General features: G+C 44.4%; 1 protein-coding gene across 1 annotated transcript in view; it reads left to right on the plus strand.

Moving 5' to 3' along the window:
- Nucleotides 1-27,638, plus strand: part of micalcl (MICAL C-terminal like) — a 120,699-nt gene that overhangs the window by 64,230 nt on the left and 28,831 nt on the right. Inside the window, exons 3-5 of the mRNA XM_034163638.1 lie at nucleotides 284-377; nucleotides 10,428-10,527; nucleotides 10,615-10,688. Of these exons, the coding sequence (XP_034019529.1) occupies nucleotides 284-377; nucleotides 10,428-10,527; nucleotides 10,615-10,688 (268 nt within the window). The remainder of the gene's footprint in view (nucleotides 1-283; nucleotides 378-10,427; nucleotides 10,528-10,614; nucleotides 10,689-27,638) is intronic.

Genomic DNA, 27,638 nt, shown 5'->3' on the forward strand with positions numbered 1-27,638 from the left:
CAATGCAGGTTACTGCCCTAGCCATGGTTGGTACCCATTTTGTGCTACGTGACAAAGACAATGCTAACGAAGTGTCTGGTCAAAAACATAGAGTATCATGACTGGGATCCAGGTACATATGGGAAGCCCAATGCCTTTAATCACTTAGCTAGCTGCTCCACATACATTGGGACAGGTGAAAATTAATTCTGAGCAAAGACCAAGTGCATCTGCTACAAGAAGACAGGCGGTCAGGGAGGCTGATCTTGAGCCTGGATTTTATCCACCTTCTTGGGTTATCCAGATGATCCAGAGGCTTCTGCAGCAGGTGGAGGAGAAGCAGAAAGAGTTGGAGCAGAGGGGCGTGAAGGTGGAAAAAGCACTGAGAGGAGAAGCAGGTAAAAACACTTTCAGTCACTTATTTCTGCCTACTTTATATTGATCATTTCAAATAATATTTCAAATTATTTGGTTTACAAGAGTAACCTGAGCAGTCAGAGGTCACCTACCTACCTTCCTAATATAATTGAGAAACTACGCTCTGTGACACATACAGTCAGTGACGTCAGAGATCACTTGTGTGAGGGATGCTGGGAAGCACAGTGACAATTAATCAGAGTAGGGAAGCACAGTGACATCACTGACCGATTGAGTTCAGATGTAAATTTCGTCCATGGCTAGGTTGGAAACCACACCGACTCTCCGATAGTATTCCCTCTGAGATTGCTTGCAATCCTGATAAACCGACCTTAGCCAGTACTTTGCCAGCAATACTGAGAAGTAAGATACCCCGGGAGTTGCCACAGTCAGGCTGATCACCCATGTGCTTATACATAGTCACTATCATGCCATCCTTGAAATCCTGGGCACAGCGTCATCCCCTCTGCATCGTCAGTACAGCCACAAAAGCTCATTGTGCCACACAGCGCTGCCGTGTTTTAGCGCCTCAGCCGGTTTCCTATTGACGCTTTGTGCCTTAAGGGCCTAATGCGCTCGCTGCAGCTCATCAAATGTGGGCAGTCCGTCCACATCTTGCTGTATGGGGTGCTGCTCCAGTCTCTCAATGGCTGTGCTCCCAGTGGTCGACGACCTGTTTAGGAGCTGTTGGAAGTGCTACTTCCATCTCATCAGGATTTGATCCTGTGTCATGTTGAGCATCTGCGGTGTTTGAGCCTGAGCCTGCAGACAGCCTTCAGCCTGTCATAGAAAGCTCGGGACATGTGGGCTTCTGCATACCCCTGCAGTTCCTCCACCTTGCGGTCCCACCACTCCTTCTTCATTTGGTGGGTAGTACGTTGGAGGTTCAAGCGAGCATCTCACAGTCGCTGTGTTGTTCGTCTTATGCATACTACAGACAGAATCTGCTGAATCTGCTGATAGCAAACTCTCACAATGGCTATCTGTTTCTCTATGGCCACGTCATTCAAACCAGTCAGTGTGCAGCTGTCTTGGGTGCCCAAGGACCTCTTTTGCAGCAGTGTACACCACACTGCTGATTTTACCCCATCGCTTGTTCGCACTCACTTCCTCTGTGTTGGGATCCTGCAGCTGGTTGAGATGGTCAGACACCTTGTTTTCCAGTTCCTCTGCTGGTGTTTCACTTCTGACTTGGAAATTCCTGGTTCCAGTTGGTGATGTCTCCTGGAAAACTTCCTCCAGCTGCACTGTCCAGGGTCTCTAATTTAGACCTTTTCAAAGGGTTATTTGAAACCTGTTTATCAGTGAAATTCTGGCCAGGATGAATTAGAAGACATCTTAATTGTTCCACGTCAAGCCAGCAAAGCTTCCCAGACCTGCCAGGACATCACCTCAAGATAACAAGAACATAAACTCAGAGCCTTGACAACCAGTTTATCCTACAGGTCTCAGTGAAGAACACAACCTGTTTGTTTAAATGCCAAGAACATTATTTTATCTACATATGAAAAGTCTAATGTTTTCTTGTGGGTTTAATCAAGTAAAACACTTTGCATATATTCAATTTAACATGATGTGTTCCTTTTATAACATGCTTTATGTAAATATGATTCTTGGCTTATTAATACTTTGATGGTGAAACATTTTGTTTTTAATCAGTGGTTCATTTTGTATTTCGGAAACTTCAATAATCTTATATTCAAAAGTACCTAGAACAAAGTGTGACAACATAGTTAATGTTTTTAAGTATCTGACTCATTGGTGTCTGCACATGAAGTTTTCCTGATGTGAAATTACACGTGGGTGGAGTAATGACGTAAGAGCCCCCTTTAAAAGTTCCAGTTCAGAGGTTTTCTCTCTGCTGCCCCGCTCTTCTTCTGGATCTCTCTCACCTTTTTCTCTGCTCTTCTTACAAGAGCTTCATTTTCGTCTGTGGCTAACAAGGCCCCAAGCCGACGAGCCTCATGTAGCTAAAAGCTGCCATGTGGCTCTTTGTTCATCTTTGATTTCATGACTTTTGGTAACTTTTGATAACAATTTACCAGCCTGATAACTCTTTTAAGGCTGGTCAAGTTTTCAGCTTTTATAAGCTAACTTCCCAGCAGAGCTTTTCAGAATAAGAGTGAATTTACAGAACAGTGCCTTTTTCTCCTTTTCTGTAACTTTACAACGTCGCTACCAAAAGGCTTTTAATCCAGTTCCACAAACACCTTCAACTTGGGTCATGCACGTTTCGACGGACCTGCCTGCAGAAGCACCAGCCATCCTGGTGGCAAACCAGCTGAAGCCGACACTGCCTTGGGATCACTGGGGAAAACCAGCAGTTCAACCCCATACCCAGGCAAGCTCAGGCTGCAAAGGCCCACCACAAAAGAGCTGAACCTGGCCACCACCGACAGATGAAATCTGCTCGTCCCACATCTTCTTTTTTCCCCTGTCTGCAATAATAGTAATGGTAAATGCCACACTGGCAGAACCATTTATGTACATTAATACACATATATGCAGTTTATTCTTGCAAGACAGAAGGTATGTAGTGCGTGAGTGAACGTGTGATTGTGTGATCCCCATCCGCCCTTCCCGATTAACCTACACCATCCTACTCAACATCAATCAGGAAGGGCCGAGCACCAAAACAACACGAAGACAGGCAAGAACGAAAGACAAGTAGTGAAGGCAATAACTGTGAAGTGATGAGAAGTCCCACATCTTCTGTGAACCAGCTAAGTACCCGTTAAAGGTTCCACCAACGGTTTTGTTGTCAATGGATGCAAAGTGGCTTTAACAAATTCATTATAATTGTCTTCAAAATTCAACACTAAATTCAAATCAGATTTATTTACTTAATTCCTTAAGCTTTATTTCACTGCTTTCTTTCAATGTCTCATGAGTAACATATGTGTCCAAAACAACTTAATCATTGTCCATATCCTCAAAATGCCAGTAAACTATTCATTTTTCTTGTATATTTGTAAATAAATTGTAAATATTCCTGCTGTGTTTTTATTGTGTTAAGGTGGAAACAGTGTTGGTCAATCGTACTGTAGAAGTTGCAATTTTAAGATGTGAGACTGATAAATGATTTGAGACAGGCAGCGCGGTGCCTTAGTGGTTAGCACTATTGCCTCACAGCAAGAAGGTCATGGGTTCAATTCCCGCCTGTGGCCTTTCTGTGTGGAGTTTGTACACTCAACAAAAATATAAACGCAACACTTTTGGTTTTGCTCCCATTTTGTATGAGATGAACTCAAAGATCTAAAACTTTTTCCACATACACAATATCACCATTTCTCTCAAATATTGTTCACAAACCAGTCTAAATCTGTGATAGTGAGCACTTCTCCTTTGCTGAGATAATCCATCCCACCTCACAGGTGTGCCATATCAAGATGCTGATTAGACACCATGATTACTGCACAGGTGTGCCTTAGACTGCCCACAATAAAAGGCCACTCTGAAAGGTGCAGTTTTGTTTTATTGGGGGGGGATACCAGTCAGTATCTGGTGTGACCACCATTTGCCTCATGCAGTGCAACACATCTCCTTCGCATAGAGTTGATCAGGTTGTCAATTGTGGCCTGTGGAATGTTGGTCCACTCCTCTTCAATGGCTGTGCGAAGTTGCTGGATATTGGCAGGAACTGGTACACGCTGTCGTATACGCCGGTCCAGAGCATCCCAAACATGCTCAATGGGTGACATGTCCGGTGAGTATGCCGGCCATGCAAGAACTGGGACATTTTCAGCTTCCAAGAATTGTGTACAGATCCTTGCAACATGGGGCCGTGCATTATCCTGCTGCAACATGAGGTGATGTTCTTGGATGTATGGCACAACAATGGGCCTCAGGATCTCGTCACAGTATCTCTGTGCATTCAAAATGCCATCAATAAAATGCACCTGTGTTCTTCGTCCATAACAGATGCCTGCCCATACCATAACCCCACCGCCACCATGGGCCACTCGATCCACAACACTGACATCAGAAAACCGCTCACCCACACGACGCCACACACGCTGTCTTGCCATCTGCCCTGAACAGTGTGAACCGGGATTCATCCGTGAAGAGAACACCTCTCCAACGTGCCAAACGCCAGTGAATGTGAGCATTTGCCCACTCAAGTCGGTTACGACGACGAACTGGAGTCAGGTCGAGACCCCGATGAGGACGACGAGCATGCAGATGAGCTTCCCTGAGACGGTTTCTGACAGTTTGTGCAGAAATTCTTTGGTTATGCAAACCGATTGTTTCAGCAGCTGTCCGAGTGGCTGGTCTCAGACGATCTTGGAGGTGAACATGCTGGATGTGGAGGTCCTGGGCTGGTGTGGTTACACGTGGTCTGCCGTTGTGAGGCTGGTTGGATGTACTGCCAAATTCTGAAACACCTTTGGAGACGGCTTATGGTAGAGAAATGAACATTCAATACACGAGCAACAGCTCTGGTTGACATTCCTGCTGTCAGCATGCCAATTGCATGCTCCCTCAAATCTTGCGACATCTGTGGCATTGTGCTGTGTGATAAAACTGCACCTTTCAGAGTGGCCTTTTATTGTGGGCAGTCTAAGGCACACCTGTGCACTAATCATGGTGTCTAATCAGCATCTTGATATGGCACACCTGTGAGGTGGGATGGATTATCTCAGCAAAGGAGAAGTGCTCACTATCACAGATTTAGACTGGTTTGTGAACAATATTTGAGGGAAATGGTGATATTGTGTATGTGGAAAAAGTTTTAGATCTTTGAGTTCATCTCATACCAAATGGGAGCAAAACCAAAAGTGTTGCCTTTTTATTTTTGTTGAGTATATGTTCTCCCCGTGTTTGCGTGGGTTTCCTCCAGGTGCTCCGGTTTCCTCCCATGTCCAAAGACATGCGGGTTCGGTGGATTGGAATCTTTAAATTGTCCATAGGTGTGCGAGTGGGTGTCAATGTGTTTGTTTGTCGGTTTGTGGCCCTGTGACAGACTGGCGTCCTGTCCTGGGTGAACCCCGCCTCATGACTGCTGGGATAGGCTCCAGCCCCCCGTGACCCTTAATTGGACGAAGCAGTTGAAGATGAGTGAGTGAGTGAGTGTGTGTGTGTGTGTGTGTGTGTGTGTGTGTGTGTGTGTGTGTGTGTGTGTGTGTGTGTGTGTGTGTGTGTGTGTGTGTGTGTGTGTGTGTGTGTGAGAGAGAGAGAGAGAGAGAGAATTAATGGTTGTTTAAATTAAAGTTCCTGGTCTTTAAAACTAAGTGGTGCCCTATTTCAAGATAACTAAATTTATGCCAAATAATAATGAAATCTTAAAATTGTTAATTATTTGGTGACCCGATAGTAAGGTCCAGTCCAATTTAATTCAGTTTTAGATCTTAATAAATCTACTTGCTATAGCTTGTTGCCACTGTGTGAGGCCAAAGTTCAGTTTAACAACTGAAAATAATTAAAATTATTATTCTTCAATTTCTGCAACATATTTGATGGTGTGATGCTATGTATTTATGGTGAAATGAATCTAAAAACAAAATAATCCCACATCATTATTCAATTATTTAAATTCACTACAACAGATTACATACCACCCTCACCATAAGTTGGTACATTGTTTTAGTAGCTGTCCATTGTTATAGTACTGTAGATGTTTTCTGTTGTTATAGTACTGTAGATGTTGTCCGTCATTGGAGTAGATGTGGTACATTGTTTTAGTAGATGTTGTCCGTTGTTATAGTACTGTAGATGTTGTCCGTTGCTACAGTACTGTAGATGCTGTCCGTTGTTATAGTACTGTAGATGTTTTCCGTTGTTGTAGTACACGTGGTACATTGTTTTAGTAGATGTTGTCCATTGCTACAGTACTGTAGATGTTATCCGTTGCTGTAGTACTGTAGATGTTTTCCGTTGTTATAGTACTGTAGATGTTTTCCGTTGTTGTAGTACACATGGTACATTGTTTTAGTAGATGTTGTCCATTGCTACAGTACTGTAGATGCTGTCCATTGTTATAGTACTGTAGATGTTTTCCGTTGTTGTAGTACATGTGGTACATTGTTTTAGTAGATGTTGTCCATTGCTACAGTACGGTAGATGTTTTCCGTTGTTGTAGTACATGTGGTACATTGTTTTAGTAGATGTTGTCCATTGTTATAGTACTGTAGATGTTGTCCGTTGTTGAGGTAGATGTGGTACATTATTTTAGTAGATGTTGTCCATTGTTATAGTACTGTAGATGTTTTCCGTTGTTGTAGTACATGTGGTACATTGTTTTAGTGGATGTTGTCTGTTGTTGTAGTACTGTAGATGTTGTCCGTTGTTGGAGTACGTGATACATTGTTTTAGTAGATGTTGTCCGTTGTTATAGTACTGTAGATGTTGTCCGTTATTATAGTACTGTAGATGTTGTCCGTTATTATAGTACTGTAGATGTTTTCCGTTGTTGTAGTACATGTGGTACATTGTTTTAGTGGATGATGTCTGTTGTTGTAGTACGTGATACATTGTTTTAGTAGATGTTGTCCGTTGTTATAGTACTGTAGATGTTTTCTGTTGTTGCTGTACAAGTGTTAAATTGTTTTAGTAGATGTTGTCCGTTGGTATACAACCCCTGGCAAAAATGATGGAATCACCGGCCTCAGAGGATGTTCATTCAGTTGTTTAATTTTGTAGAAAAAAAGCAGATCACAGACATGACACAAAACTAAAGTCATTTCAAATGGCAACTTTCTGGCTTTAAGAAACACTATAAGAAATCAAGAAAAAAAGATTGTGACAGTCAGTAACGTTTACTTTTTTAGACCAAGCAGAGGGAAAAAAATATGGAATCACTCAATTCTGAGGAAAAAATTATGGAATCACCCTGTAAATTTTCATCCCCCAAATTAACACCTGCATTAAATCAGATCTGCTCATTGACATTGACCCTATGCCATGACATTGACCCTATGTGTCTTTTTGCAAGGAATGTTTTCACAGTTTTTGCTCTATGGCAAGATGCATTATCATCTTGAAAAATGATTTCATCATCCCCAAACATCCTTTCAATTGTCCAAAATATCAACGTAAACTTGTGCATTTATTGATGATGTAATGAGGCCATCTCCCCAGTGCCTTTACCTGACATGCAGCCCCATATCATCAATGACTGTGGAAATTTACATGTTCTCTTCAGGCAGTCATCTTTATAAATCTCATTGGAACGGCACCAAACAAAAGTTCCAGCATCATCACCTTGCCCAATGCAGATTCGAGATTCATCACTGAATATGACTTTCATCCAGTCATCCACAGTCCACAATTGCTTTTCCTTAGCCCATTGTAACCTTGTTTTTTTTCTGTTTAGGTGTTAATGATGCCTTTCGTTTAGCTTTTCTGTATGTAAATCCCATTTCCTTTAGGCGGTTTCTTACAGTTTGGTCACAGACATTGACTCCAGTTTCCTCCCATTTGTTCCTCATTTGTTTTGTTGTACATTTTTCGATTTTTGAGACATATTGCTTTAAGTTTTCTGTCTTGACGCTTTGATGTCTTCCTTGGTCTACCAGTATGTTTGCCTTTAACAACCTTCCCATTTTGTTTGTATTTGGTCCAGAGTTTAGACACAGCTGACTGTGAACAACCAACATCTTTTGCAACATTGCATGATGATTTACTCTCTTTTAAGAGTTTGATAATCCTCTCCTTTGTTTCAATTGACATCTCTCGTGTTGGAGCCATGATTCATGTCAGTGCACTTGGTGCAACAGCTCTCCAAGGTGTGTTCACTCCTTTTTAGATGCAGACTAACGAGCAGATCTGATATGATGCAGGTGTTAGTTTTGGGGATGAAAATTGACAGGGTGATTCCATAGTTTTTTCCTCAGAATTGAGTGATTCCATATTTTTTCCCTCTGCTTGGTCTAAAAAAGTAAACGTTACTGACTGCCACAATCTTTTTTTCTTGATTTCTTATAGTGTTTCTTAAAGCCAGAAAGTTGCCATTTGAAATGACTTTAGTTTTGTTTCATGTCTGTGATCTACTTTTTTTCTACAAAATTAAACAACAGAATGAACATCCTCCGAGGCCGGTGATTCCATAATTTTTCCAGGGGTTGTAGTACTGTAGATGTTGTCCATTATTATAGTACTGTAGATGTTTTCCGTTGTTGTAGTACACGTGGTACATTGTTTTAGTAGATGTTGTTCATTGTTATAGTACTGTAGATGTTTTCCGTTGTTATAGTACTGTAGATGTTGTCCGTTGTTATAGTACTGTAGATGTTATCCGTTGTTGTAGTACTGTAGATGTTTTCCGTTGTTATAGTACTGTAGATGTTGTCCGTTGTTATAGTACTGTAGATGTTATCCGTTGTTGTAGTACTGTAGATGTTTTCCGTTGTTATAGAACTGTAGATGTTTTCCGTTGTTGTAGTACACATGGTACATTGTTTTAGTAGATGTTGTCCGTTGCTACAGTACTGTAGATGCTGTCCGTTGTTATAGTACTGTAGATGTTGTCCGTTGCTACAGTACTGTAGATGCTGTCCGTTGTTATAGTACTGTAGATGTTGTCCGTTGCTACAGTACTGTAGATGCTGTCCATTGTTATAGTACTGTAGATGTTTTCCGTTGTTGTAGTACACGTGGTACATTGTTTTAGTAGATGTTGTTCATTGTTATAGTACTGTAGATGTTTTCCGTTGTTATAGTACTGTAGATGTTGTCCGTTATTATAGTACTGTAGATGTTTTCTGTTGTTGCCGTACAAGTGTTAAATTGTTTTAGTAGATGTTGTCCGTTGGTATAGTACTGTAGATGTTGTCCATTATTATAGTACTGTAGATGTTTTCTGTTGTTGCCGTACAAGTGTTAAATTGTTTTAGTAGATGTTGTCTGTTATTATAGTACTGTAGATGGTGTCCGTTGTTTGAGTACATGTGGTACATTGATTTTGTAGACATTGTCCTTTGTTACAGTACTGTAGATGTCTGTTGTTGCAGTACGTGGCACATTGTTTTAGTATATGTTGTTCATTGTTGTACTACTGTAGATGTTTTCTGTTGTTGTAGTACACGTAGTACATTGTTTTAGTAGATGTTGTCAATTGTTATAGTACTGTAGATGTTGTCCGTTGTTGGAGTAGATGTGGTACATTGTTCTAGTAGATGTTGTCCATTGTTATAGTACTGTAAATGTTGTCCGTTGTTGAGGTAGATGTGGTACATTATTTTAGTAGATGTTGTCCGTTGTTGGAGTACATGTGATACATTATTTTAGTAGATGTTGTCCATTGTTATAGTACTGTTGATGTTGTCTGTTATTATAGTACTGTAGATGTTTTCTGTTGTTGCCATACATGTGTTACATTGTTTTAGTAGATGTTGTCTGTTATTATAGTACTGTAGATGTTGTCTGTTGTTTGAGTACATGTGGTACATTGATTTTGTAGACATTGTCCTTTGTTACAGTACTGTAGATGTCCGTTGTTGCAGTACATGTGGTACATTATTTTAGTATATGTTGTTCATTGTTATAGTACTGTAGACGTTGTCCGTTGTTGAGGTAGATGTGGTACATTATTTTAGTAGATGTTGTCCGTTGTTTTTGTACTGTAGATGTTGTCCGTTGTTTTTGTACTGTAGATGTTGTCCGTTGTTATAGTACTGTAGACGTTGTCCATTGTTGAGGTAGATGTGGTACATTATTTTAGTAGATGTTGTCCGTTGTTTTTGTACTGTAGATGTTGTCCGTTGTTATAGTACTGTAGACGTTGTCCGTTGTTGAGGTAGATGTGGTACATTATTTTAGTAGATGTTGTCCGTTGTTTTTGTACTGTAGATGTTGTCCGTTGTTATAGTACTGTAGATGTTTTCTGTTGTTGCCGCACATGTTGTTTAGTATATGTTGTTCATTGTTATAGTACTGTAGATGTCTGTTGTTGTTGTCGGCTGTTGTTATAGTTCTGTGGATTTCAGCCATTGTTGCCCTACATGTGGTTTCTGTAATCCAGAATGCCTGTGCCTCTGTAGTTGATGGTTACCAGTGTTTTGGGGGTAATTCAATGCTTATATTTGTCCCTGTAGATGTGGCAGATCTGGACAGTTCCACCCTCATGCAGCAATGGTTCCAGTTGGTCCAGCAGAAGAATGCTCTGGTGCGATACGAGTCCAAGCTGATGATCTTGTAAGTAAATGATCATAACTTTAGATTCTGCTGAGGTCTTATTGTTGTGGACTTTTTTATGATTAGTTTTGTTCACACTGGGTTTAGTGCTCGAGAGTTGGAGCTGGAGGACCGACAGAATTGCCTGTTGCAGGACCTCAGGGAGCGGGTGGCTGTGGCTGGTACGTGACACTCACAAAACAATGTCCAGCTAACTGCTGGGTTCATCAGTGAGGGGACGGACGTGTTCAGATGAAAGACTGCAGGAGTCAGAGACGAACACCAGGACGTGGTTCTGGAGGTGACAGTATCTGAATTACAGATATATCTTGGCAACTGCAGCTGGACTCAGCCTTCCCCAGTGTTTCTCAATAAAATGAACATTGCCCCACCCAGTGTCCCACATCATCACTTGTCCACTCCTCTCTGCTGAAGTTCTTGCAGTCACCTCATCCAATTCTTGGACTTTTCCAGGCAAAAAGGGCTGAATGTGAAGCATTATTGCTAAGCGTTTGAGCATCTGATGCAGATGGAAAAGTGTGGTATAAGTGCGCACCATTTACCATTTTTACCATCCATTCTGTAAAGACCACAGCATCGTCCATAAGTTTATAAGTTCAATAAACCTTTCCTTGCTCACAAAAGCAACAAAGACACTGCTGGTTTCCACAACACAACACAACATCCACTCTATGCAAGTGTTGAACAATGTAGGAGCCAGGACAGACCCCAGATGAACACCAGTTTGGAAAGAACTGGAAAGAACTTGGAGTCTGTGCCTCAGACACACAGCTCTCACAGCAAGTGTGTCTGATGTTCAGTGACTTCTTGGAGATTCTTCTGGATTTAACCAAATCCTAATTACAGTTAGACACAATCCAACCACTACGGGCAGTGGGCAGCCACAGTCCGGTGCCCAGGGACCAACTCCAGATGAAGAGACGTTGCCTCACTCAGAGGAAGAGAAAGGAACAGACCCTAAATAAGGAGCGTACCCAAAAAAAGGAGCCCTATATAAGGAAGGGACACTTATATAAGGAAAGGACCTTAAATAAGGAACAGACCCTAAATACGGAGCTAGACCGCAAATACGGAGCAGACCCTAAATAAAGAGCAGGCCATAAATAGGGAGCAGGCTGTAAATAAGGAGCAGGCCTTAAATAGGGAGCAGACCCAAAGTAAAAAGTAGACCCTAAATAAGGAGCTAGACCCTAAATAATGAGCAGGCACTAAATAAGGAGCAGACCCTAAATAAGGAGCTAGACCTTAAATATGGAGCAGGCCCTACATAAGGAATCACCCTAAATAAGGAACAGCCCCTAAATAAGGAGCTAGACCCTAAATAATGAGCTAGAACTTAAATATGGAGCAGGCCCTACATAAGGAATGACCTTAAATAAGGAACAGCCCCTAAATAAGGAGCTAGACCCTAAATAACAAGCAGACCCTAAATAATTATCAGAATCAAAATAAGGAGCAGCCGCTAAATAAGGAGCTAGACCCTAAATAAGGAGTAGACCCTACATAAGGAACGGCCCTAAATTAGGAACAGACCCTGAAACAGGAGCTAGACCCTAAATAGGGAACGGACCCTAAATAAGACACAGACTCTAAATAAGGAGCAGACCCTAAATAAAGAGCAGACCCTAAATAAGGAAGACCTTAAATAAGGAACAGACACTAAATAAGGAGAAGACCCTAAATAAGGAACGAACCCTAAATAAGGAGCAGAGCCTAAAAAAGGAACGGACCCTAAATAAGGAACAGACCAAAATAAGGAGCTGCACCCTAAATAAGGAACAGTCTCTAAATAAGGAGCTAGACCTAAATAAGGAGAAATAACGGACCATAAATAAGAACAGACGCTAAAAAAGAATAGAACCTAAATAAGGAACGGACCCTAAATAAGATTTAGACCCAAAATAAGGAGCAGACGTTAAATAAGGAATGGACCCTACATGTTGGGAAAGTGTCGTGACACGGACCCACAACAGGGGGCGTAAATGAACGGACAATGATAGAGTCAAAAATGAACACTTTTACTGTTGTGAATGAGCACAACCACAATACAACAGATTACAGAATGTAAGACAATAGTCAATCACAAAGGTGACGTGTGGGCAGGCTCGAGGATAGAAGACGTCTGTCCTGAGAAGAACCAGAACCACACGATTTCCTCCGCCACTGAACCTGGAGAATACTGGAGCCGCCAAGTCCCGAGTCCCCAGGTGGCCACCGTCTCCGAGTGTCGGATCTGGTACTGCTGGCGAGGAGCAGAAACAATCAAAGGTGGGTGTGTGCACACCCAGTAATAACAAATGGTGGGAATTCCACCTCCATCTCTAATCCAGAAAACTGGCACGTGCAGTAGTAATGAGTACTTATCAACAGTTTGGCGTGGGGAGCGAAGACGTCACCTCTCCACGTATCACAAAATCAGCCTCCAGCTGTGAGCACTCACAGAACTGACTGCAAACAATACAGAAGCAAACACTGTTTGAAAAGACAAAAACAACGGCTGAGAAAGTTGCCTCTACTGGTAGATGATATCTCGGCAACGAGGTGGAGATGAAGTCCGGTTTTTATGGAGGAGAATGATGAAGTGTAGATGGGTGACAGCTGTCATGAGATGATGAGTAACAGCTGTCACCCCCGGCTGTGTCCGTGGCGGCAGCGCCCTCTCGAGCCTGAAGCCCGCACTCCAGGCAGGGCACCATCTGGTGGTGGTGGGCCAGCAGTACCTCCTCTTCTGGTGGCCCACACAACAGGACCCGCCCCTCAATGGGCGCCTCCTGGCGCCTGACCAGGCTTGTCCGGGTGGCAGCGGTAGAAATCGGCCAGGAGGGCCAGATCCAGGATGAAGCTCCTCTTCACCCAGGAGCGTTCTTCAGGTCCATACCCCTCCCAGTCCACCAGATACTGAAACCCCCGGCCCATCCGACGGACGTCCAGGAGCCGGCGCACAGTCCAAGCCGGCCTCCCCGTCAACGATGCGGGCAGGAGGCGGGGCCAGACCGGGAGCACAGAGGGGTGAGGTGTGGTGTGGTTTGATCCGGGAAACATGGAACACGGGGTGGATCCGCAGTGAAGCTGGGAGTTGGAGCTTCACTGCGGCCGGGCTGAGGACCTTGAGGATCTTGAAGGGGCCAGTGTACCTGTCCTTCAATTTCGGGGAGTCCACTTGTAAAGGAATGTCCTTCGTAGACAACCACACCTCCTGCCCTGGCTGGTATGCAGGGGCCGGGGTCCTCCGGTGGTCTGCATGGGCCTTAGCCCTCGTCCGGGCCTTCAACAAGGCAGAATGAGCGGTGCGCCACACCCGACGGCACGTCCGCAGGTGGGCCTGGACCGTGGGCACACCGACCTCTCCCTCCACCATGGGAAACAATGGGGGCTGGTACCCCAGACACACCTCAAATGGGGAGAGGCCGGTGGCAGAAGACACCTGACTGTTATGGGCATACTCAATCCATGCCAGATGGTTACTCCAGGCCGTCGGATGCGCGGATGTCACACAACGAAGGGTGTGTTCCAGCTCTTGGTTGGCCCGTTCTACCTGTCCGTTTATCTGTGGGTGATACCCGGACGAGAGGCTCACGGTGGCCCCCAGTTCTCTGCAGAAACTCCTCCAGACTTGAGAGGAAAACTGGGGACCATGATCCGAGACAATGTCAATTGGTATCCCATGCAGACGGACGATGTGGTGGACCAGGAGGTCAGCAGCCTCCTGGGCAGTAGGGAGCTTCGGGAGGGCCACGAAGTGGGCCGCCTTGGAGAATCGGTCCACTATCGTGAGGATGGTGGTGTTGCCCTGGGACAGCGGGAGGCCCATGACGAAATCCAGGCTGATATGGGACCAGGGGCGATGAGGCACTGGCAGCGGCTGGAGAAGCCCTTGGGTCTTCTTGTGCATGGCTTTGCCCCTGGCACAGGTGGTGCAGGCCTGGATATACTCCCGGACGTCGGCTTACATGGATGCCCACCAGAAGTGCTGCCGGATAACTGCCACGGTCCTTCGCACCCCCGGATGACAGGAGAACTTGGAACCGTGACAGAAATCCAGAACTGCAGCTCTAGCCTCCGGTGGGACATAAAGTCTGTTCCTCGGACCAGTTCCGGGGTCCTGCCTCCATTCCAGGGCCTCCCGGACATTCTTCTCAACGTCCCAGGTGAGTGTTGCCACGATAGTGGACTCTGGAATGATGGACTCCGGTGGATCCGACAGCTCAGTTTTGACTTCATCTTCGTGCACCCGGGACAATGCATCCAATCTCTGGTTCTTGGTCCCGGGGCGGTAAGTGATTTGGAAGTCAAAACGACCGAAGAACAGTGACCAACGTGCTTGCCTGGGGTTCAGCCGCTTGGCAGTCCTGATATACTCCAGGTTCCGATGGTCAGTGAAAACCGTGAATGGTACAGACGCTCCCTCCAACAGGTGTCTCCACTCCGCAAGAGCCTCTTTCACCGCAAGGAGCTCTCGATTGCCGACGTCATAGTTCCGTTCGGCCGGGGTCAACCTGCGGGAAAAATAGGCACACGGGTGAAGAACCTTATCGGTCTCTCCGCTCTGGGAAAGCACGGCTCCTATCCCTGAGTCAGAGGCATCCACTTCAACCACGAACTGGCGACTAGGGTCGGGCTGCACCAGAACTGGTGCAGTCGAGAACCGTCGTTTCAACTCCTTGAACGCGGCTTCACTCCGATCCGACCAAGTGAAGGGGACTTTTGGAGAGGTCAGGGCTGTCAGGGGGCTAACTACCTGACTGTAGCCCTTAATGAACCTCCTGTAGAAATTTGCAAAGCCGAGGAACTGTTGCAGCTTCCTGCGGCTTGTTGGTTGGGGCCAATCTCTTACCGCCGCAACCTTGGCCGGATCAGGGGCGACAGAGTTGGAGGAGATGATAAGCCCCAGGAAGGACAAAGAGATGCGGTGGAACTCCCACTTCTCGCCCTTCACAAATAGCCGGTTCTCCAACAACCGCTGCAGGACCTGACGTACATGCTGGACATGAGTCTCAGGGTCCGGAGCAAAGATGAGTATATCGTCCAGATATACGAAGACGAATCGGTGCAGGAAGTCCCGCAAGACATCATTTACCAAAGCTTAGAACATCACGGGGGCGTTAGTGAGGCCGAACGGCATGACCAGGTACTCAAAATGACCTAATGGGGTGTTAAATGCCGTCTTCCACTCGTCTCCCTTCCGGACCCGAACCAGGTGATACGCATTCCTAAGATCCAACTTTCTAAATATTTTGGCTCCATGCAGGGGGGTGAACACGGAATCTAACAACGGCAACGGGTATCGGTTGCGAACCGTAATCTCATTCAGCCCCCTGTAATCAATGCATGGACGGAGTCCGCCATCTTTCTTGCCCACAAAAAAGAAACCTGCACCCATCGGGGAGGTGGAATTCCAGATCAGCCCAGCAGCTAATGAGTCCCGGATGTAGGTCTCCATTGATTCGCGCTCAGGTCGTGAGAGATTGTACAGCCTGCTGGACAGAAACTCCAAGCCTGGAATCAAATCAATGGCACAATCGTACGGACGGTGCGGGGGAAGGGTGAGTGCCACATCCTTGCTGAAGACGTCAGCAAGATCGTGGTACTCAACCGGCACCGCTGTCAGATTGGGAGGGATTTTGACCTCCTCCTTAGCATGTAAACCAGGAGAAACCGAGGATCCTAAACACACCCAATGGCAGGGTTCGCTCCACTGAACCACCACCCCAGACAGCCAATCAATCCGGGGATTGTGCTTCAACATCCACGGGAAGCCCAAAATCACGCGGGAGGTAGAAGGAGTCACAAAAAACTTGATCTCCTCCCGATGATTTCCAGACACCAATCAATCAATCAATCAATCAATTTTTTTATATAGCGCCAAATCACAACAAACAGTTGCCCCAAGGCGCTTTATATTGTAAGGCAAGGCCATACAATAATTATGTAAAACCCCAAGGGTCAAAACGACCCCCTGTGAGCAAGCACATGGCTACAGTGGGAAGGAAAAATTCCCTTTTAACAGGAAGAAACCTCCAGCAGAACCAGGCTCAGGGAGGGGCAGTCTTCTGCTGGGACTGGTTGGGGCTGAGGGAGAGAACCAGGAAAAAGACATGCTGTGGAGGGGAGCAGAGATCGATCACTAATGATTAAATGCAGAGTGGTGCATACAGAGCAAAAAGAGAAAGAAACAGTGCATCATGGGAACCCCCCAGCAGTCTACGTCTATAGCAGCATAACTAAGGGATGGTTCAGGGTCACCTGATCCAGCCCTAACTATAAGCTTTAGCAAAAAGGAAAGTTTTAAGCCTAATCTTAAAAGTAGAGAGGGTGTCCGTCTCCCTGATCTGAATTGGGAGCTGGTTCCACAGGAGAGGAGCCTGAAAGCTGAAGGCTCTGCCTCCCATTCTACTCTTACAAACCCTAGGAACTACAAGTAAGCCTGCAGTCTGAGAGCGAAGCGCTCTATTGGGGTGATATGGTACTATGAGGTCCCTAAGATAAGATGGGACCTGATTATTCAAACCTTATAAGTAAGAAGAATAATTTTAAATTCTATTCTAGAATTAACAGGAAGCCAATGAAGAGAGGCCAATATGGGTGAGATATGCTCTCTCCTTCTAGTCCCCGTCAGTACTCTAGCTGCAGCATTTTGAATTAACTGAAGGCTTTTTAGGGAACTTTTAGGACAACCTGATAATAATGAATTACAATAGTCCAGCCTAGAGGAAATAAATGCATGAATTAGTTTTTCAGCATCACTCTGAGACAAGACCTTTCTAATTTTAGAGATATTGCGTAAATGCAAAAAAGCAGTCCTACATATTTGTTTAATATGCGCTTTGAATGACATATCCTGATCAAAAATGACTCCAAGATTTCTCACAGTATTACTAGAGGTCAGGGTAATGCCATCCAGAGTAAGGATCTGGTTAGACACCATGTTTCTAAGATTTGTGGGGCCAAGTACAATAACTTCAGTTTTATCTGAGTTTAAAAGCAGGAAATTAGAGGTCATCCATGTCTTTATGTCTGTAAGACAATCCTGCAGTTTAGCTAACTGGTGTGTGTCCTCTGGCTTCATGGATAGATAAAGCTGGGTATCATCTGCGTAACAATGAAAATTTAAGCAATACCGTCTAATAATACTGCCTAAGGGAAGCATGTATAAAGTGAATAAAATTGGTCCTAGCACAGAACCTTGTGGAACTCCATAATTAACTTTAGTCTGTGAAGAAGATTCCCCATTTACATGAACAAATTGTAATCTATTAGACAAATATGATTCAAACCACCGCAGCGCAGTGCCTTTAATACCTATGGCATGCTCTAATCTCTGTAATAAAATTTTATGGTCAACAGTATCAAAAGCAGCACTGAGGTCTAACAGAACAAGCACAGAGATGAGTCCACTGTCCGAGGCCATAAGAAGATCATTTGTAACCTTCACTAATGCTGTTTCTGTACTATGATGAATTCTAAAACCTGACTGAAACTCTTCAAATAGACCATTCCTCTGCAGATGATCAGTTAGCTGTTTTACAACTACCCTTTCAAGAATTTTTGAGAGAAAAGGAAGGTTGGAGATTGGCCTATAATTAGCTAAGATAGCTGGGTCAAGTGATGGCTTTTTAAGTAATGGTTTAATTACTGCCACCTTAAAAGCCTGTGGTACATAGCCAACTAACAAAGATAGATTGATCATATTTAAGATCAATCTATCAAGAGAAAGAGTGTACCCTAAATAAGGAACAGGCCCTAAATAAGAAGCTCAACCCGAAATAAGGAACAGATTCTAAATAAGGAGCCAGACCCTAAATAATAAATGGACCCTAAATAAGGAACAGACCTACATAAAGAGCATACCTTAAATAAGGAGTTAGACCTTAAATAAAGACCAAACCCTAAATAAAGAGCAAACCCTAAATAAAGAGCAAACCCTAAAAAAGGAGCACACCCTAAATATTGAATGAGCCCTAAATAAGGAACAGACCCTAAATAAGGAGCTACACCCTAAATAAGCAACGGACCCTAAAAAAGGAACAGACTCTAAATAAAAAGTGCAACCCTAAATAAGGAATGGACACTAAACAAGGAAGAGACTCTAAAGAAGGAGCTAGACCCTAAATAAGGAACAGACTCTAAATAAGGTGCAGATCCGAAATAAGGAACAGTCCCTAATTAAAGAATGGACCCTAAATAAGGAGCTAGAGCCCAAATAAGGAGAATACCTGAAAGAAAAAGAGCAGACCCTGAATAAGGACCAGACACTAAACAGGGAAGCAACCATAAATAAGGAGCAAACCCTAAATAAGTCGCTAGACCCTAATGAGCAGACGCTAAATATGGAAAGGATGCCAAGGAAGGAGCAATCCCAAAATAGGTAACGAGACCCTAAATAAGGAGCTTGAGCCTAAATAAGGAACAGACCCTAAATAAGCAGCCGTACGTACATCAGGAATGATCCCTAAATAGGGAGCGGACTCTAAATAAGGAGCAAGACCCTGAATAAAGAGCAGACCCTAAATAAGGCACACACCCTCAAAAAATAAGAAACAGACCCTAAATACGGAGAAACCCCTAGATAAGGAGCTAGACCCTAAATAAGGGTCAGGCCCTAAATAAGCAGCAGTACGTACATCAGGAATGATCCCTAAATAGGGAGCAGACTCTAAATAAGGAGTAAGACCTTGAATAAAGAGCACACCCTAAATAAGGCACACACCCTCAAAAAATAAGAAACAGACCCTAAATACTGAAAAATCCCTAGATAAGGAGCTAGACCCTAAATAAGGGGCAGGCTCTAAATTAGGGTGGGACCCTACATAAGGAGCTAGACCGTAAATAAAGAGCAGACACTGAATAAAAAGCTAGACCCAAAATAAAGGGTAGATGCTAAATAAAGAGCCTACCCTAGAAGTACCAGCCTTTTCTCACTACTCCTTTTTCTACCAGAGGGTGCCAAATGGCATTGCTGGGGTAACTTACAACTCATTAGGCCACCTTTTCTTATGTGAATGCAGCCATTAGCCATTGGAATGTGCCAGTACCAGAGTCACCAACAGTTTGAGCCTAAGGATAGTATTGATTCTTATTCTTTGCCTTCAAATGATCATTTGTTGCTCTCTGTTCCATTTGCCTGCACAGAACTGGGAAAAAGGGCTTTTGTTTACTCAGCTCTGTCTACATGGATCATGTTGCAAAAAGACTGGAAATTAACTGAACTTATTTCATTGAGCATGTTTAAGTCCAGACTGAGAGCACTTGAGATGACCTCTTTAAATTGTAACTTTTTGTTAATCTTTTATTTTAATTGTGTGCATTTAATTCAAATTGTAGTGTAACTTTTTCTGCTTCTTGGCCAGGACTCCCTTGCAAAATAAATTTTTAATCTCAGTGAGACTTTCCTGGTTAAATAAATGTAAATAATAATAATAATAATAATAATAATAATAATAATAATTTCCTTTGATGTCCACAAATGTATGAAGCTAACTGCTTTTTAATATATACAAGTGCATCTCACAACATTAGAATATTGTGAAAAAGTTCAATACTTTTTCTCAGATAGTTTAGAAAGTGACATATAAACTAAAATGTTTAAAATGTAAAATGTAAACTAAAAGGGTTGTTAGAGGGACCCCAAAGCAGGAACAAGGTTGGTGGTGAAAAAAAAAAAAACAAAGCAAAAGGGTGATCCAAATAACAAACACAGGTCAAGCACAAAAAACAGTAGTCGTGCCATGCAACAATTATACAACTCAGGAGAAACGTGGGGTTCAGAAAGCAGAATGAAGTTCACTGACATGGATGCAGTATCCAGATCAGACAGGAGATAATATACCTCTGGAAATATAATTTTCTGGCTTGCTAAAAATGAAATTCAACTGTCTGGATGAATAATAAAATTCTGTTCTGCTTCTGACCAAACAGAGCTTGGCTGTAGTTTGCTTATTCACAACAAAATGTATGTAGTATGTTGTCAAAGTAATTTAAAAAAGTCAACTTAAACACCATGACTTCAAATTCCCACTGCTCGTGTCGTGGTTCATGCTTCTGGTGCTTAATTTATTATATCTGGGTTTATATTTCTAGTGTCATCTGTCTATTGTATTCTTGTGTAGTGTTTATATTATCTGGCATTCTTCATCCATGTTAATTAGTCAAGTTTTCCTGTTTATTATTTCACTCATCACTCACTCATCTTCAACCGCTTACTCCAAATAAGGGTCGTGGTTCGTGCAAAAGTACACTGTACGTTCAGGAACATGGCGTTGGCCAGTCGCTGTGTTTTACAACCTAATTGACATTGCAGCACTGAACGCACATGTGCTTTATCAGACATGCACTGGGGTCAAAGAGAGACGGATGAACTTCTTGGTGGAGCTTGCAAAGTTTCATATGGCAGCCAAGGAGGTGGATAAGGAAAACCGTCAGCAGCACCACCCACACCTGACACAGGGAAAAGGGCATTGTGCCAGGTTAAGTGTTCCTGCAAGAAAAACCATGCCACTAAGCATTGTGTTTATTATAACAAGTTCACATGTGGCAAATGCAGAAAGGAGATGTTGTGGCAGTGCCAGGTGTGTTCAGACAATCTGTAAGCAATACATTTCACCAAGAATGCAAACATAAACTGTGTCTACCTTTTACTATTACTGTTCCATATCTTTACCCGTTTGTGCCTAGATTGTTGCCAGTAGTCACACAGCTTGTCACTAGGTCAGATGTCACCTAGTAATGATAGAAATAATAATAAAGCTGCATTAGTACCATTGAGATTTTTACTGAGTCAAAAATGACAGTGATATACTTGGCAACAGTTATTGCCAGTGGGGCAAAAATTAAATTAAATTTTGTTGAATTTTATTCAATGACAATAAAAGGCATCTTATCTCTTATCTTAAAATGGGTTAAAAATTCTAATAAACCATATACCATATTCCATAATAATTAACAAGCATAATAATGAGCAGGAGTTACATAGAAGTCCGTCTGGGGCCCATTTGGAGACCACTTTGTTTCTTGAATATCTTCGTTACTAAACATCTGTTTTTTATATACTTGGGTTCTGTCTTTAGAGTTACTTCTTACAAATGTAACTGAAACTACGAGGTCTGTCAATAAAGTATAGGTCCTTTTTATTTTTTTCAAAAACTATATGGATTTCATTCATATGTTTTTATGTCAGACATGCTTGAACCCTCGTGAGTTTTTCCACGCAGCCGGCGCGGTGCGGCGGCACAGGAAAAACACCTCCATGTTGATAACCATTTGTAAAATCCAGGCGGCTTTTGATGGCTTTCAGTGGAGTGAGTATATGAGAAATTGTTTAACAGCTGGACATGTTCCAACTTGTCCTTAAGGCTTCCAACAGAGGTGTTTTTCCTGTGGTGGAGCGTCGCAGCGGCTGCAAGCCGATGCTGCAACCCGCCCGCACGTCTTTCATTTAAAAAAAATCTCCTTTAACAGTGGAATATCCGGATAAAATGCTGAAACCGACTTCTTCTGAAACTTCTCTGTTCTCTCACGACGTCCTGGATCAATAGAGCCTGAAATGTGGAGGTTTTCAGCTTGAAACAGGCTGACGACGGCGCCTGAGAGCGCTGCGCGACGTCTCGCACCATGGGAAGTCCTTAAAGCGACAGTATCACCTCAAAATCTCTCATCAGCCGTTAAAATTTTCACTGAAAACCAGCTTAATTTTCGAACTGTGTCCACTTCGATGTGTCTCACAGGTTTAGAAAAAATTTTGATCAAACAAAGCGCCAGTCTCTCAGCAACTTCTCAGACAAAGGAATTCCGATGAGGGGCTGGATGACTCCTCCCACAAGGAGTGCTCACAGGTGAATGACGTCACCGACAGGCGTGGAAAAAGTCACGCATGCGCACGAGGGTGCAAGCATGTCTGACGTAAAAAATATGAATGAAATCCATATAGTTTTTGAAAAAAATAAAAAGGACCTATACTTTATTGACAGACCTCGTATGTATTAACTTTTTTTATGTAAAAAAAAAAAAAATCTTAGCCAAACAATTACCAAAAAATATAAAAACATTTATTCTCAACATGGCTCAGACTATCTGGTCCTTTTGAGGAGTGGGAGTGGGTTTTTTTCACTGTAAAGCACATTGGCATTCCTGTCCTTTTCCCTAACCCCCGCTGAGTAGAGTGCAATGGCCTCATTTACATAACACTGGTGACAAGCTGGGCTGTTCACAGCCGCCATTTGGCACCACCTTGGGATTTAAAGGAATAAGTGCCATTTGGCACCACTCTGGTAGTTCTAGTGTTATAAGGAGCTAGACCCTAAATAAAGAGCAGACCGTAAATAAGGAGCAAACTCTAAATAAGAAATGGACCCTAATGAAGGAACAGACCCTAAATAAGGAACAGACCCTAAATAAGGAACGGACCCTAAATAAGGAACAGACCCAAAATAAAGAGCAGACCTTAAATAAGGACCAGACCCTAAATCAGAATTAGACCCTAAATAAGAAGCAGAGCCTAAATAAGGAACAGACTCTAAATAAAGAGAAAGATCCTCAATCAGGAGGAGACCCTAAATAAGGAACGGACACTAAATGAGGAACAGACCCCAAATAAGAAACAGACCCTGAATAAGGAACAGACCCTAAATAAGGAACGGACCCTAAATAAGGAACAGACCCAAATAAAGAGCAGACCTTAAATAAGGACCAGACCCTAAATCAGAATTAGACCCTAAATAAGAAGCAGAGCCTAAATAAGGAACAGACTCTAAATAAAGAGAAAGATCCTCAATCAGGAGGAGACCCTAAATAAGGAACGGACACTAAATGAGGAACAGACCCCAAATAAGAAACAGACCCTGAATAAGGAACAGACCCTAAATAAGGAATGGACCCTAAATAAGGAACAGACCCAAAATAAAGAGCAGACCTTAAATAAGGACCAGACCCTAAATCAGAATTAGACCCTAAATAAGAAGCAGAGCCTAAATAAGGAACAGACTCTAAATAAAGAGAAAGATCCTCAATCAGGAGGAGACCCTAAATAAGGAACGGACACTAAATGAGGAACAGACCCCAAATAAGGAACGGACCCTAAATAAGGAACAGACCCTAAATAAGGAACAGACCCAAACTAAAGAGCAGACCTTAAATAAGGACCAGACCCTAAATCAGAATTAGACCCTAAATAAGAAGCAGAGCCTAAATAAGGAACAGACTCTAAATAAAGAGAAAGATCCTCAATCAGGAGGAGACCCTAAATAAGGAACGGACACTAAATGAGGAACAGACCCCAAATAAGAAACAGACCCTGAATAAGGAACAGACCCTAAATAAGGAACGGACCCTAAATAAGGAACAGACCCAAAATAAAGAGCAGACCTTAAATAAGGACCAGACCCTAAATCAGAATTAGACCCTAAATAAGAAGCATAGCTTAAATAAGGAACGGGCCCTAAATAAGGAACAGATCCTAAAAAAGGAACAAGACCCTAAATAAGGAGCAGACCCTAAATAAGGAATGGACCCTAAATAAGGAATAGATCCTAAAAAAGGAACAAGACCCTAAATAAGGAGCAGACCCTAAATAAGGAATGGACCCTAAATAAGGAATAGACGTAAATAAAGAGCAGACCCTAAATCAGGAACATACTCGAAATTAGGACCAAACCCGAAATAAGGATTAGACCCTAAATAAGGAGCAGGCCCTGAATAAGGAACGGACACTAAATCAGGAATGGACCCTAAATTAGGAACAAACCCAAAATAAGGATTAGACCCTAAATAAGGAGAAGGCCCTGAATAAGGTACAGACCCTAAGTAAGGAACAGATCCTAAATAAGGAGCAACCCCCAAATAAGGGGCTAGATGCTAAATAAGGAACGGACCCTAAATAATCAGCAGAACCTAAATAAGGAACAGTCCCTACATAAGGAGTGGACCCTAAATAAGGAGCTTGATCCCAAATAACAGCAGACATTTAATAAAGTGCATACCCTCAATATTGAATGGACCCTAATTAAGGAGAAATCCCTAAATCAGGAGCCATACCCTAAATAAGGAGCAGACCGTAAATAAGGAATGGACTCGAAATAAGGAGCAAGCCCTAAATAATTTGCAAGATCCTAAATAACGAACAGACCCTAAATCAAGAAAAGACTCTGAATAAGGAGCTAGACCCTAAATAAGGAGCAGGCCCTAAAGAATTAGCTAGACCCTAAATACGTATGGAGCAGTCCCTAAATAAGGGGCATAAATAAGGGGCACACCCTAAATTAGCAATGAACCCTAAATAAGGATTAGACTCTAAATAAGGAGCAGGTCCTGAATAAGGAACGGATGCTAAATAAGGAACAGACCCTGAATAAGGTGCAGACTGTTGGGCCAGCAGTACCTCCTCTTCGGGCGGCCCACACAACAGGACCCCCCTCTCAATGGGTGCCTCCTGGCGCCTGATCAGACTTGTCGGGATGCCGCTGGTAGAAGTCGGCCAGGAGGGCCGGGTCCAGGATGAAGCTCCTCTTCACCCAGGAGCATTCTTCAGGTCCGTAACCCTCCCAGTCCAACAGATATTGGAATCCCCGGCCCCTCCGATGAACATCCAGGAGCCTGCCAACAGTCCACGCAGGCTCTCCATCAATGATGCGGGCAGGAGGCGGCGCTGGTCCGGGGGTGCAGAGGTTCGAGGTGTGACACGGCTTGATCCTAAAAACATGAAAAACTGGATGTATCCGCAGTGAAGCTGGTAGCCTCAGCTTCACTGCGGCTGGGCTGAGGACTTTGATGATGGGAAATGGTCCGATGAATTTGTCTTTCAATTTCTGGGATTCAGTGTGCAGAGGAATGTCCTTGGTAGAAAGCCATACCTCCTGCCCGGGCTGGTATGCAGGAGCCGGTGTACACCGACGGTCTGCATGGTCCTTAGTCCTGGTCCGGGCTTTCAGAAGGTCAGAGCGGGCTGTGTGCCACACCTGACGGCACCTTCTGAGGTGGGCCTGCACCGAGGGGACCTCGACCTCTCCCTCTATGGCTGGGAACAATGGGGGGGCTGGTACCCCAAACACACCTCGAAGGGGGAAAGGCCGCTCGCCGAGGAAATTTGGCTGTTATGGGCGTACTTGATCCAGGCCAGATGTTGACTCCAGGCCGTCGGGTGCGTGGAGGTCACACACCGCAGGGACTGCTCCAGATCTTGATTCGCCCGCTCTGCCTGTCCCGGACAAGAGACTCACGGTGGCCCCCAGTTCCCTACAGGTCTGCAGTCTCCTGGGCAGCCGGGAGCTTCGGGAGGGCTACGAAGTGGGCCACCTTGGAGAACCGGTCCACTATCGTCAGGATGACGGTCATACCCTGGGACGCAGGGAGACCCGTGACAAAGTCCAGGCCTATGTGGGACCAGGGGCGACGTGGCATGAGTCCCTTTTCCTTCTTATGATGCCTTGCCCCTGGCACAGGTGGTGCAGGCCTGGACGTACTCCCGGACGTCGGCTTCCATCGACGCCCACCAGAAGCGCTGCCGGACCACTGCCACGGTTCTTCGCACCCCTGGGTGACAGGAGAGCTTGAAACCATGACAGAAGTCCACAACTGCAGCTCTGGCCTCTGGTGGGACGTATAGTCTGTTCTTTGGTCCATCGCCGGGGTCCGGGTGTCGTGTCAGGGCCTCCCGGATGGTCTTATCCATGTTCCAGGTGAAGCTTGCGACGACAGTGGACTCGGGGATGATGGTGTCCGGTGGATCCAACAGCTCTGGCTTGACCTCCTCTTCATGCACCTGGGACAGTGCATCGGACCGTTGGTTCTTGGTCCCGGGGCGATACGTAATTTGGAAGTCAAACCGACCGAAGAACAGTGACCAACAGGATTGCCTGGGGTTCAGATTCCGGATGTACTCCAGGTTCCGATGGTCCGTGAAAACCGTGAAAGGCACCGCAGCTCCCTCCAACAGATGTCTCCACTCCTCAAGAGCCTCCTTCATCGCTAGGAGTTCACGATTGCCGACGTCATAGTTCCGTTCTGCCGGGGTCAACCTGCGGGAGAAATAGGCACAAGGGTGGAGGACCTTATCGGACTCCCTTCTCTGAGACAGCACGGCTCCTATCCCTGAGTCAGAGGCATCCACTTCAACTACAAAATGACGATTGGGATCGGGCTGCACCAGAACTGGTGCAGTCGAGAACCGACTTTTCAACTCCCTAAACGCGGCTTCGCACCAATCCGACCAGGTGAAGGGGACTTTAGTGGAGGTTAGGACCGTCAGGGGGCTAACTACCTGGCTATAGCCCTTTATGAACCTCCGGTAGAAATTTGCAAAGCCGAGGAACTGCTGCAGTTTCCTACGGCTTGTCGGTTGAGGCCAATCTCTCACCGCTGCAATCTTGGCCGGATCAGGGGCGACGGAACTGGAGGAGATTATGAACCCCAGGAAGGACAAAGAAGTGCGGTGGAACTCGCACTTCTCACCCTTCACAAACAGCCGGTTCTCCAACAACCGCTGCAGGACCTGACGTACATACTGCACATGAGTCTCAGGATCCGGGGAGAAGACAAAGACAAACCGATGCAGGAAGTCCCGCAAGATGTCATTAACCAATGCTTGGAACGTCGCAGGCGCATTGGTGAGGCCGAACTGCATGACCAGGTACTCAAAGTGACCTAACGGGGTGTTAAATGCCGTCTTCCACTCGTCTCCCTCCCGGATCCGAACCAGGTGATAAGCATTCCTAAGATCCAGTTTAGTGAAAATTTGGGCTCCATGCAAGGGCGTGAACACTGAATCTAACAGAGGTAACGGGTATCGGTTGCGAACCGTGATCTCGTTCAGCCCTCTGTAGTCAATGCACGGACGGAGTCCGCCGTCTTTCTTGCCCACAAAAAAGGAACCAGCACCCATCGGGGAGGTGTAGTTCCGGATCAACCCGGCAGCTAACGAATCCGGATGTAGGTCTCCATTGATTTGCATTCCGGATGTGAGAGGTTGTACAGCCTGCTGGATGGGTACTCAGCGCCCGGTATCAAATCAATGGCACAATCGTACGGACGGTGCGGGGGCAGCGTGAGTGCCAGATCCTTGCTACATGGTACTCGCCTGGCACCGCCGCCAGATTGGGGGTACTAGACCCTACTCCTTAGCTGTC

This window comes from Thalassophryne amazonica, chromosome 22, assembly GCF_902500255.1.
Source record: "Thalassophryne amazonica chromosome 22, fThaAma1.1, whole genome shotgun sequence".
In the NCBI taxonomy this organism is placed as follows: Eukaryota; Metazoa; Chordata; class Actinopteri; order Batrachoidiformes; family Batrachoididae; genus Thalassophryne; species Thalassophryne amazonica.